The sequence below is a fragment of the Dicentrarchus labrax genome, unplaced genomic scaffold (genome assembly GCF_905237075.1).
Source record: "Dicentrarchus labrax unplaced genomic scaffold, dlabrax2021, whole genome shotgun sequence".
NCBI classification, from domain to species: Eukaryota; Metazoa; Chordata; class Actinopteri; family Moronidae; genus Dicentrarchus; species Dicentrarchus labrax.
In genome coordinates this window covers 9067567-9080500 of record NW_026136710.1, presented here as the reverse complement: position 1 = coordinate 9080500, position 12934 = coordinate 9067567, and the positions used below count along the sequence as shown (strand labels likewise).

The 12934-nt window shown below is 42.3% G+C and overlaps 1 protein-coding gene across 6 annotated transcripts in view; it reads left to right on the top strand.

Annotated features, from left to right (window-relative positions):
* sema4d (sema domain, immunoglobulin domain (Ig), transmembrane domain (TM) and short cytoplasmic domain, (semaphorin) 4D) overlaps positions 1-11325 on the top strand; it is a 40079-nt gene extending 28754 nt beyond the window's left edge. For 5 of the 6 annotated variants that reach the window (XM_051412576.1, XM_051412579.1, XM_051412577.1 and 2 more), the window contains 13 exons: positions 752-897; positions 975-1037; positions 1174-1272; positions 1397-1490; positions 1655-1771; positions 1963-2114; positions 2980-3155; positions 3306-3462; positions 3669-3891; positions 4190-4302; positions 4646-4818; positions 5052-5098; positions 5425-7116. In XM_051412576.1, the coding sequence (XP_051268536.1) occupies positions 752-897; positions 975-1037; positions 1174-1272; positions 1397-1490; positions 1655-1771; positions 1963-2114; positions 2980-3155; positions 3306-3462; positions 3669-3891; positions 4190-4302; positions 4646-4818; positions 5052-5098; positions 5425-6413 (2549 nt within the window). In that variant the 3' untranslated portion in view covers positions 6414-7116. Of the gene's footprint in view, positions 1-751; positions 898-974; positions 1038-1173; positions 1273-1396; positions 1491-1654; positions 1772-1962; positions 2115-2979; positions 3156-3305; positions 3463-3668; positions 3892-4189; positions 4303-4645; positions 4819-5051; positions 5099-5424; positions 7117-7627; positions 7883-9060; positions 9274-9410; positions 9503-10495 lie in introns of those variants that run through there. The other variant, XM_051412578.1, reaches the window with a different exon arrangement.
* Positions 11326-12934: the final 1609 nt, after the last annotated feature.

Below are 12934 nucleotides of genomic sequence, written 5' to 3'. Positions count from 1 at the left end.
CACAATACTTATTTGTCTCACTTAGAAAGGCAGTTGTGTTTTGGTGGTCTTATCTCAAGACTACATCACCTTTTGTTGAAATAGTTTATATTTACCCATTTACTCCTCCTGAAGAACTCGAGGTGCATTAACTTTTCTTTGTTTTTGGCCACTTGTGGGCTGTGGAAACAGGCTGTAAAAACTATACTGACATTTAATTAGCTTATTTAGTTGTGCAAAATGGCAAGTATTTATACATTCACCACACATGGAGCAATGTTACCATTCATTTGGAGTCGTGTTTTTGCCCACCTGATGTCAGTCCAATGTTTGCTATTCTTTCAGCTCTGTTTTGGTCTCCACCAAACAGAGATCAGCTCTGTTTATGCTCACCAGCTAGTTGCTAATAGTGACTGTTCTAAACAGGTAGTGTATTGTGGGTTTATCAGAGCTTTTGTTTTCTAAAAACCTGCCTAATGCAACTGGAATCAGTCCCACCTCTAAAACCAAAACAATAAGCTGAAAGATGTTAAAACGCTTTGTAAAGCTGAGGGGAACTGGAGCATGGCTGAGAATTATCTTTGGGTTCGTCATTGCAAACAACCTCTTTCACATTACAAATGTCATTTGAGCCATTGTTGATTATAGCAGCTTTAAATAAAATTCTCAATACTGTTGAATGCACAGGTTAAAAGTAAAACTAAGCATGTTTACTGTAGTTTATGGTCATCTTGGATGTTAAAGTAATTTGATCCAATGGTTTTGTGCTCAGATTTAGATCTGATGGAGTTTTCAGAGCCTGACATCTTCAACTATTCTACGTTGTTGCTGAGTGAAAAAAAGGATGCACTGTATGTGGGAGCCCGGGAGGCCATCTTTGAGCTCAGCAAGAAGAATGTGACAGTCAGAAACAACAAGGTAACAAAATATGAATAAGATTGTGACAACAGAAATGAAATACGTTACAAAATTTTAATATTCTTAACTCATTTTAGGTTCAGTGGACAGTTGCACAGCACCCTATGATGATGTGCACGCTTAAAGGAAAATCAAAAGAGGTTAGTTCAATAATTCATATGTTTGTCCTAACCTACTCTATATTGTGTCAGAATCACACTTTCTAGTGTTTTAAACTAACAGTCTACAATAGAATATGAGAGTATTTTAATTTGTTTATTGAATGTTGCTTTCCAGAGGGATTGTCTAAACTACATTCGAGTGCTCCAAGTCGTAGACGATGAGCGTCTGTACGTCTGCGGCACACACGCCTTTCAACCTCAGTGTGACTACTTGGTAGGTTAATGGCCAATCCCCTCTTAAGTGGTAACATCACACTGCACAAATAAACATGTGCCTTGGCTCGCCAATCATTGCAGCAACCTTTAACTGAAATTTAATCTTGAACTCCCTCTTTCAGAACCTTGCAGACTTTTCGTTGGACGGTCGACCTGAAGATGGCAGGGGGAAGTGCTCCTTTGACCCCTCACAAAGCTTTACTACTGTCATGGTTGGTGAGTTGAGGCCAGTTTTGTGTCATTTCACAAAGAGCTATTGTGGTTATCAGCCCTGCAGTAAAATACATTGTAATCCCCAATAATCTTTTTTTTGGGGGGGGGGGCAAATGCTGGACAATAAATTACTTTTTGTTTTGTTTTGTTCCATGCTTTTCTATCAGACGGAGAGCTGTACTCGGGGACAGCTTATAACTTCTTAGGCAGTGAACCGATTATTTCCAGATACTCTCCATCGCAGTCTCTGCTGAGGACAGAGTACTCCACATCATGGCTCAATGGTGAGTTGGGACAACATGTGAACATCTAGAATTAATTGAAAGAAAAATTGTTACATTGCCGGGAATTATTATTTTTTTTACACTACAATGAGGTTTTCGCAATAGCAGATCCATTGTCTCTGTCTTCCTTTACTATACTCCATTTTACCAATACGTTTCTCCCTCTCCCCCTCTCTGTGCTTTCCTTGCAGAGCCCAGTTTTGTTTTTGCCGACGTGATCAGGGAAGGGACAAACCGAGTAGATGGTGATGACGATAAAATCTACTACTTCTTTACTGAGGTGTCAGTGGAGTATGAATTCTTTGGCAAGCTGCTCATCCCCAGGGTGGCGCGCGTCTGTAAGGTCAGTACACGTCATGTACCATCTGCACATACCAGCAGCATCCGTCTTTAGCCCTTATGTTCCCATTGTCTGTGCGTGCATGTGTTTCTCTGTCTAGATCCCTCTTTCTGCCTCCTTCTGTTATCATGTATCTCTTTCTTTATCTAACCTGAGCTCATATCATGGTGCAAATCAGTTACAGATAGTCAGTCATGTTATTCACTGTGTCATCGTGTCATGCTCATTCAAGTGCCCAGCCCACATGGACGATAAGTGAAGAAAATACTACTGCAGTAGTGAAACATTTTTCAAACAAAGAACTTGTGTCCTAAGCTTAACACATAAATCTGTGACAAAATAAGGTTCCCTTCCAAAAACATGCCTTAGCATCAAGACCAAGTTTGAAAATAAATGTTTTACCTCACTAATCCTAATGTTCCTGTGAGAGTTCATAAAAACGTTATAATGAGAAGCTGGTCAGACATATTCAAGGGTAAATTGATACTATCTGACGTATACAGCCCCGGCAACCTTCACCAATATGTTAGGGTAGCCTGAGAGGCGAAAACGGGGGCAAAAAAAAGTCATGGCATTGATTAGTACTGCTTGGGCTTATAGCTTCGAGGTAACAATAATAACTGAAGGCAGCTCAGACGATTGTATCAGCCATATTTGTCAACAATTCTCTTATCTGGGGAATTTTGACAAGACTTTGGTAAGAAAATCGACTGGACACAATAAAAGTGAGGGACACCCCCTCCCCCACCCCTAATGGAAATTACACACATACTCATCATCACCTGCCATTCCCTCTCCCGCTTCTCGTTTCTTTTCTTTCCACCACTTTTCCTCCACCCACACCGCCTAATGGGCCTCTCTTCCACAGGGTGACCTCGGGGGGCAGCGCACTCTGCAGAAGAAATGGACGTCCTTCCTGAAAGCTAAGCTGGTGTGCTCCATGCCTGAGCTCAACTTCGTCTTCAACGTAGTACATGATGTCTTCATCCTAAAGGGGGCAGACTGGAGGGACACGGTCATCTATGGGGTCTTCACCTCCCAGTGGTCAGTGTTCTGATCTTAAGTAGAGGATCAGTAGGGGACAGAAAAGGAGGGGAAAAAGTGTTATATTTTGATATAATGCATGGTCCTTAACTTCACTTCTCTTTCCTCCCCCACTCCTCTTCCGACTCCATCATCATCCTCATCCCCCAGGGGTAATGTGGGTTTGTCAGCAGTGTGTGCTTACAACATGACAGCTGTGGAAGAGGTCTTCTCCAAGGGCAAGTACATGCAGAAGGCCACAGTGGAGCAGTCCCACACTAAGTGGGTCCGGTACAACGGCATCACTCCTTCTCCGCGTCCAGGAGCCGTAAGTACCTTCAACACTGCACAAATAATTAAGAGTTCAGTTTTGTGTCATGTTTGTTCAAATTTTGTGTAGTCCAGGTCCAGTAAATGCTTTATTTAGTAACTATGAAACAGACAGAAAAACATGTCTAATTTTATTCTACACATACAGTGGAGGTGAACATACTTTTAAAATAAAAAAATGTCATGCATTTTTACCTCCACTAGTGTATCAACAACCTGATGCGACAGCAGAACATTAGCAGCTCTCTCCACCTGCCAGACAAGACCCTTCAGTTTGTGAAGGACCACCCCCTGCTGGAGGATCCCGTCCTGCCCATTGGCAACGGGCCTCGCCTCATCACCAAAGACGTGAACTACACTCAGATCGTTGTGGAGAGGGTCAGGGCGCTCGATCAAAACATTTATGATGTCATCTTCACTGGAACAGGTGAATACACATCAGTTAACCCTTGAAACTGTAAATAAGGATGTTTTTATTATGTTTACGTGTGTTATCTTTACATAGATTACATTTTGAGCTGTCAAAGAGGGTTGGACAGATTTCATTTTCCAGTTTGAAATAATTGCAAACTTTTTAAAAGACATGTCTCAACAGCAGAACTTGTGGATAATGTCTGTTTACAACATTGGTCACATTGGTATACAGTTCATTTAGTACATCCTGTATTGGCTAATATCTGGCGTTTGAATCTGAATGACTGACATTTCTCCATTCCCATCATTAGATAAAGGTGTCCTGCACAAGTCAGTGGTGTTTGAAGGAGAAGTGCATATTGTGGAGGAGATCCAGCTCCTGAAGAACTCCGAGTCAATCAAGAACCTGCTGTTGTCCTCTGAGGTCAGTGACTTCCCAGTAACTGTACAGCAGTAACAGAATTAGTAGGTGTCAGACGTAAGACTCAGTCAGCAGTTTATGCAGTGTGAGCGTGTGTGTTTACTCTGCTGTAAAAAAGAACACAATAGGAAGTTGCTGAGAAGAGTTCTCTAAATTAAATGAGACTGCATATTTATCTTTACTGTGGTTGGAGTCACGCGGGTACAACTTTTGCAGACACAAATTTTTCTCGACTTTTGAATCTAGTGTTTTTCATCTGATATGTGTTTTTTTTTTTTTTTTTACTTGAAATTCAGTTCACTTCTTTCTGTGGCATATTTACGTGAACAACTTTGTGCTTCTACAGACACGATCCCTGTACGCTGGTTCAGACTCGGGCGTAGTCCAGTCACCCACGGCCTTCTGCGGCAGGTATCTGTCCTGCGATGACTGTGTCCTGGCTCGTGACCCATACTGCGCCTGGGACCTGCACACTGCTGCCTGTGTCAACATCTTTGATGCTCCCAGCAAACCCAATGGGTAACTCACCATTAAGCTAGATTTACAGCATTCACTCTCGATCATTCTTTTTTTCCCCTCTACATACCGGTACTCCACTCATGCATTACTACACTGGTTAACGAAAGCAAAACCCACTATCGAGAGACATCTTTGCTGATAATCCATCCAGTCAGACCTGCTTTACTGTCTCAGACTGTCTGAGTGTATGTATTTTAGATCGTCACGAAAATAATGCTTGTTTGTTTTTTCAGGAGTCTAATCCAAAGCCTGAATGGTGACGCAGACAAGTGTCCTTCAGGTAAGGGTTCAACATGCTCACGTACAACCTAATGAGAACCTTTTGTAACGTGAACAGTGAGAGTCGAAAGTAGGCGATCACTGCTTACTACCTTCTTGACGCAACACTGTGGGGAAATTGTTTTTCCCAAAATTGCAGCAACATCAAACATCCCACTGCGTACATTGATGAACATCATCCTGGATTCTGATTATTTAATTATCATAACATAACTTAAATGCTGTGTTCATCCTCAATCCTAATTATAAGCCTTGTTTGTAAATCTCTGACTAGACCAGACTTAAACTGCCCAAAAGTCATTATTTTCTTTCTGTTTTGCCTTGTAGTGTCAGGTCGGTCTCTGAAGGACTACCATAGTGTGAAAGTGAAACCGGGGAGCTCTGCTGAGCTGCCGTGCCTGGTGCGCTCCAACCTGGCCCAGGTGATGTGGAAATCCAATGGCTCGGTTCTCACTGAAGCCTCTCGCTTCCACCTCATAGGCGAAAATGGTCTCCTTATTTACAGCGTGGCTCCAGAGGATCAAGGTCACTACGAGTGCTGGTCCGTGGAATGGGCCCCTGCCGCCGGGAAGAACTTCAGCCGCCTTCTGGCTGCATATGTCCTGACTCTGGATCTCCCACCCAGACCCCCGCACCAGACAGGCCACGTGACCACCACCCTCGGCAGCCAGGAGATATCTAGCGCACACGCAGCTGAAGGTAATGGTAAGATAGACAGAGCCCCACTAACTTCGGCCCTCGCCCCTCCCAGCTTCACAGCCACAGTCCAGTTCACCTCCCCACCCCAAACTGACTCATCACTAACCCCACCCCCCAGCAGCACAATCAAGTTCCAACATCTGGCCCCGAGCTCCAGCACTCCTCGTCCAGGCAGCCAGGACCCAGCGGCTGAGTATTTGCAGCACAACAACAGCACCGCCCTCCTCTTCCTCTTCCTCCTGTTTTTCCTCCTCTTCCTGGCCGCACTGGTGTACAACTGCTACATGCAGTACCTCCCAGCCCCCTGCCTGCGGCTGCGAGCTGCTCTGCTGGGCAGTCACAAGAGCGCCAATCAGCCCGAGTATCGGGCCTGTGAAGCAGGTCTAATGGAAGCGTCTGCAACTGACAAAATTAACATGACGGAGCAGCCGACGCAGAACGGCAGCCAAGCCACTCAGAACCTCCGGGCTCTCCGTGACACTGGGTACGAGACCGAGCCGGAGTGCGGCAATGGTCGGATCCCCTCTCACAGCTTTGGAGATGACAGCCCCTCCCAGGAGAAACCCTTCGATGTGGACTGTGAATCTCAGCCCATCCAGTTTGCAGATGCAGATTAACTTTACGTCTAGCCAGAAGCCTCTGTTTTGTTTTTGTTTTTCTTAGAGACTATTTATGGGGGTCACGCTTTTGCTGCATCTTCCCACAACTTATAAGTCTAAGTGGTTTCCTCCTATGTGAAAGTATGTTAAGTGTACAGCATCAGATGAAGTTTAATCATTATAATGCTTAAGTCAGGCGCCCCACTTGCCTGTAGAGATTTAAATCCTGCTGTCTGATTTAGGGCTAATGATGATAAAGCAAAAACTGTATCCACGAAAGCTGCCCCCCCTCAGCTTAGTCCAGCAAGAAAAGCTATTTCTTAAATTCCAAATTGGAAACATTGTTTACCAAATTGGTAAGTTACCTTGATGTTTTCCAAATTGGAGTCATGTTTTTGTACAGCCTGGGTGAGAAATAATCTCTTGAAGCTTTTGCTTAATTTCTTTTTTTCTTTTTCCGAAGCAATGTGTAGGCTATTGGACATGGGTAAATGCTTCAACATTACAGTAATTTCTCAGGGAAGATTTGCTCAGTACATCATAGCCTGGCTTTGTTGTACAGTGTTGCCATCTGCAGCACCTGGTATGTGGGCCTTAATCTCACCCAGTGCGGTGGCAATGTAGGGTTTGAAGGTCAGAAAAAGAGGAAAAACAAGCGGACAAGTGCTGAATTGCGCATTAGAAAAATGCTGGTATAAATCCAACCACTGTCCTGTGTGGAGTTGTCTAAAGTGACAGTGTTGAGTTTCTCTGTATTTTATTTTTTCGCTCCCTGTGAATTCGACATTCCTACATGGTGACAACTCCGACGGTTCTGTGTATTAACCTCTACTAGTCATCTTCGCTGTGGTCTGTTAATAACATAAATATGTTCAGAATGACACGATGTTTGGCGATATCCATCATCACTTGTTGTTTTTCTAAAAACAGCCCTGGAAACAATCTGAAGTTATTTTTTTGTAATTATGTTTTAAGTTTTAGAACATTTTCAGAGAATTATTATTTAAGATGAGTCACGTCTGTGGTAATATCATTTTTGTCTATTGTGTAAGTAGTCGTGATCTTCCCCTTTTTTTGTTTTTTATTTTATTTATTGCAGCCAATTTTGTTTTTTAGATCCTAGCCCTCATTCATTAGTCTCCCCTCTGTCTGTTTTGCATGTCATCCCCTTGTTTAGATTTCCTATTTTCCTCAATACTCTCTCTTTTTTCCCATCACTCCCTCCTTCACAGCCTCCTCTCCTGTCGACACTTCATCTTCCCTGTCCTCTTCTGGAAGTAGCACTCCCTCCGCCTTCCCTTCCTCCTCCTCCACTTCTTCTTCTTCTTCTTCTTCCTCCTCCTCCTCTTCTTCCACCTCCTCCTCCACCAAGCCCCACTATGTGGAGGCCCGGGAGGCAGAGGTTAGACTGTTGCCTCCCCTGCTGAAGGACCAAGCTTGGGGGGTTCATGCCCAGGAGGCCTTCCTGCTCTTCTGCCTGGCCTTGGGTGAGTGGTGCTTGTGACGCTGACACAATCCAAACTCTTCCTCTTGCTCTTGCTTGGTTTGGAAATCTTAACCCTCTTTTTTTGTGCCATTATTTTTTTTCACTCATTCTCTCTCCTTTCTACACCTTGCATGTTACCATTTCCCAAATATAAACTAACTGGGAATGTGTGTGTGTGTGTGTGTGTGTGTGTATATGTGTGCGTTTCTGGTTTTGTTTAAAACTAGCCTGCTCTTTGCTTTAAGGTGTCTGACTCGAGATGAACAGGCGTCCCTGTTCATCTCCTTTTTTTTATGGTGTCTCGTATAATGAGTGAATGTTTTAAAAAGACAAAGCTGGGTTCTGATATTAAACTGTCAACCTCTCAGTGATCTGGTTCTTAAACAGTTCTCAACTCTATGTAAACGAAAGGTACAGTTTTGTTTATATTATTGTTTTAACAGCATTCTGATGTGAAACGTGTGAAGTTTAGATCCTTTTTTTTTTTTTTTCATCCAAGGGGTTGAGAATCTCTCCTCAGATCAAATTATAGTATGCTCAAATGTCTTACATCTCAATACTTTATCTGGATCATTTTTTTGTGCCTGTAAACAAATGTAAATATATTTGTATATATGGAAAAATACCTTTGAAGATGTACATAAATCTAGGGGACAGACATTCTGGGACTATTGCTCTTGGTAGGGAGGCTAAATAAATCTTGTCAAATGTTTTCAACACTGGCTCGTTTGCTTAAATTTTTTGACTGCATTGTATTTTGGACTCATTTGTGAGCATAATGGCAAAATGTACCCCAGAACCAAACTACTGTATGTGGCTACAAGATCAGGATCCCATTGCACATACTGAAAATATGAGCAGAAAAATTGATGGAAATACAGCTATTCTTCCTAGTGACAAATTAGCCTTCGAATTATATAAATTCTATGCAAACATATACGTGTACAGCTTTGTCTCAAACTGTTAAAAATGCACTGAATATCAGCTGATATCAGGCATTGTGCATACATATAAACTGCATGTATATCCAGTCCAACCTCTAGAAACTGAACCCCACAAATGGACCTACTGAAGGCAAGTATTTCCATTTCATGTACAGCACGTCTATGTGGAGTGTCAGTGGCGTGTCAGTGTCTCGACCATCAGGGGTCAAACATGAAGTCTGATTCTGTCCCTCAGGTCCAAGTGATGTCCACATTCACTGGCTTATAAATGGGCACAGTCTGGACACCCCCATAATGGAGTACCGCAAGCCACTGGGTCAGAGGGAGGTACTAGTGAGCAGCTGGCTCCGAGAGGGGCCGCTGATCAAGGACGCCCGTTACCACTGTGTCGCGGAGGCCAGCACAGGGAATGATATGTCTGAGGTGGACCTCCGCCTCACTATTGGAGGTATCTGGACCCGATGTTGTTGTGATGGCTGGCTATGGAGTGCCTGGGATTGGTTGTCAGCACTGCCATTATTTTATTAGTCCAGCGATGGGCATCTGTTATGGTTTCTATATATAAAGGCTGTTGTTGTTCGACAGATGAGGAGAGCATTCCATCCAGGGATTTGAACCAGTGGAGAGGTGCACTCACAGAGCATGAGCAACTGCTAAAAAGATGGGAAAAGGCCTGGGTAGGTCTATGTTCATGCATGTGAGTGTGTTTTGTCCCAGTTTCATAAAAGTGGCTGTGCGGTTGCCTGGGTCGACTTACATCATGAGCACCAGTTTTAACCTGCTCTGCATGTTTGGCTTTAGGCAACTGGTTTGAACTCTGGATTTTATTTTTCTCAGGAGCAATAGAGAAGTGCAAAGTCCAGATTTACTGGGGCAACAGCAAATAATTAGGGACACAAAGCTAAAGCCAGCTGATTGATATTCCATTAAATAAACAGGTTTAGTAATCTGCAAATGATTGCGTTTCCCACAGTCTGCTTTTTTTAAACTACTTAAGCCATTACGTTTAACTACAGTACATTTAACTACATTTTCTGTTCAATATCTATTAACTACATTCAGCTTATTGTGTTGCGTATAACGAAACACTTGTGTTCCTTTTTTAAAAGGATTACTAACGCATTCCTCCAAGAACATGCACAAGTCTGAACTTATTGAATTTTTTATTGGATCTATAAATATACAGTAGATTTGAGTTCAGTTACATCACAGTTCTTTCTCCTGTTTCTAATCCCCCCCCCCCATCAAGTTATAGTTTTTATAGCAGGTTTTTTCTAGTAGTGTCTTTCACATTAAAAGGGACTCTCTGTTTTTACACCCACCTGTAGCTGTAACATTACACATTTGGATAAACATTCAGTTTCAGAGTTGTCTCTGTGTTTTGTTTGAGTGGAGATGGACTACATGCATGTATAAAGTTTTGCAAGCTGCCTCATTGCAAAGCAGTTTCCAAATGGTAAACAGCTCAACTTTCTCCTGATTTCCATTACCATTTTGTTTAAATATTATTTGAATTACTGATAAAATCTGAGTTGTGGGCAGCGATTCAGAGGTCTAGAACCGGGCTAGTTTAACCTTTTGTTATTAATATTAATAAGGTCAATCCCTAAACCTCCATGTTTACATCCTCCTTTACTTGCACAGTACAACTCTGTTTTTCCCTTCCACAGGAAAGCTGTGAAGGCCACTGAGCTCTGAGAGGATGTCCTGAGCTTCACTTGTGTTGGCTTAACATGGTCCTCAGCCCAGGTGGACCACATCTTTGCCACTTAAACTATGATAAACAGATGGAATACGATGTCAGTGTTCACTTCTTACACAGGAGCTTGATGGACCATGCAGCAAAGAATTCACAACACCTGCCTTCTGCAGGGGGCTCACCTGGGCTGGTTGTGATGATGGTGTTGGGACTCCTTCCAAAACTGACAAGGAGATGAAGCTTATTTTTATTTTTACTGATGAAAATGAACATCCTGAAAAGAAGTGCTTGTATGGAACAATAAAACGGATGGTATATGAGGAGCACTGATCTGTATTTGTAAGGGATGCAGCATCCATGACAGTTCAGGCCTGTTTGTAGTTTGTTTTATTTTACATGTGTCTCAGATGTTTGCACCTTTACTGCCTTCTGAAGCCTCAGTTTGGTCCTTCAAAGCTACCTTGCAGTCTTGACATTTTCACTTTAGATTATACAGTGCCCTTAATCTTTATTTTTTTCCTTACAGAGAGTCAGAGCCCAAGCTTATTCAGCGTAGGTTACTGTGGGAAGCAGGGTTCTTTTGAACCACAGTACACATCTTGTGTTTGGCATTAAGCAAGATTATATCACCACAATTGAAATATGAAAAAAAAACCAGCACCTGAAATGCCAAGGATGGCACAGGTTGAATAATAGAGTAACAGAGTCTGCACCTTACTGCTTTCTGTCTACAGTTAGTTTTTCTCATTGAAACTGAATACATATTTGCCCTTGATGCAGAAATAAATGGAGTTTGTTTTATCCGTTGCTTACATTGTCTTAAAACATCAATGCATCCCATATTTTGGCATGTTTGGAATAAGCATGGTTATCACTTTTGATATCAGCTGATAGATCCAATTATAAACGAGTTATTAAACCTGCAGGAGTGCCACGGTGACCAGTCAGCCCTTTTCTGCAGGAACACTTTTTACCATGTGAATTATTAACCAACCTCCACTGCGCTTTTTCTCCTCTGAAGTCAGTCATTTTCTGAGCATATAAAATATCCTTGATTGAAAATGTATTTACTTTATACAATGCTGAGACGATTATGTCCCACACATTTATAGAAGAGTGTTAGAGAGTTAGAGGTTAGATAGCTGTATTAGACATTTAATGTGTAACAAATGCAACTGAGGAAAACCCTACATGTGATGTTTAAAGGCCAAGTTTCCATAGCTCACCATGGCTGCATAATGGTTTTTTATTTTTCATAGCATCCTCTACACAACTGGAGCCATGGCACCCTCTTGTGACTAAATAAAGGAGTGCAAGCAAAAAAAGGAAAAACAACAGAAAACACAGATAGTGGACCAACAATTTCCAGGCACACAGAAAGAATAACTAAAGCCATGTAGATTTTTAGTTATCACAAAAAAGCAGCATTACTATTTAAACTATTTGCTTTTGTATCATCCAAACATTCAGCCCAAATTTCTGATCCTGGCACAAAGTCACAAGACAGTTTATCTTCCTCCTGAATGATTGAAATCAGTGTTGTGAACTAATGCAGCTCCCTTTAACACATAGTTCAGTAACAGAAACGGTCTTATGGATTGTTTCAACTAGTTGATCATTCAGGCACTTTAGATGCAGTGTTTCACAACAGCAGGGCCAGTGGGATTCCATATGCTGCAATGAGCAACAGACATCTTTATACAGTCTGAGCTCTGTGGCTGAGAAAGTACAGCTAATACACAGCAGCCAATTAAGTGGAGCTAGAAAGTCTTCACTGTATACTAAAATCACAGGAGGAATCTTCCAGATGAGTGACAGTAGGATGGTGTATTGGTAGAGAGGTCTTCTGAATACGAGGATGTGCGTCTCTCAAAGGACAATGACAGACAAATGATATGTACCGATTGCTGCACTGTGTGAGAGTGCACACCTGTTTAATTGTTCAAGGGGACCATGGTTGCTACTTCAAATTTGTTGTTTTAGAACAAATAAGTAGTGTATTTTCAAGGCAAGTGAGCATTGAAGGTTTTGTGGGACCCAATAACGGTTAAACAGTGGTGTAGTGCAGGCTGGTTTTTTTTTCCTTGGATGGCATATGACGTAGTTATCTGGTTTTCCTCAGTGGAGGGGGTAAGGGATAAGAAATACTTATAGCCCTCTGGGCCAGTATTAATTGTAAAAGCTGCATCTCTTCTGTGACTAATGTTAAGTTTTTAATGATCCTTACTCCCTAAAGTCAAGCAGCAGAAGTTAAGTGACAATATTCAAATACTACAGGCCCGTTTAGGGGTTAGCTAAATATGCAGGAGCAGTCATGTCACTGTTAATACCACGGGGCCTTATAAACTGGATGACCCCATTTAGTAGGCAGGCATCACTGGTTATTACACACTGTACACTCCCAGGTGTC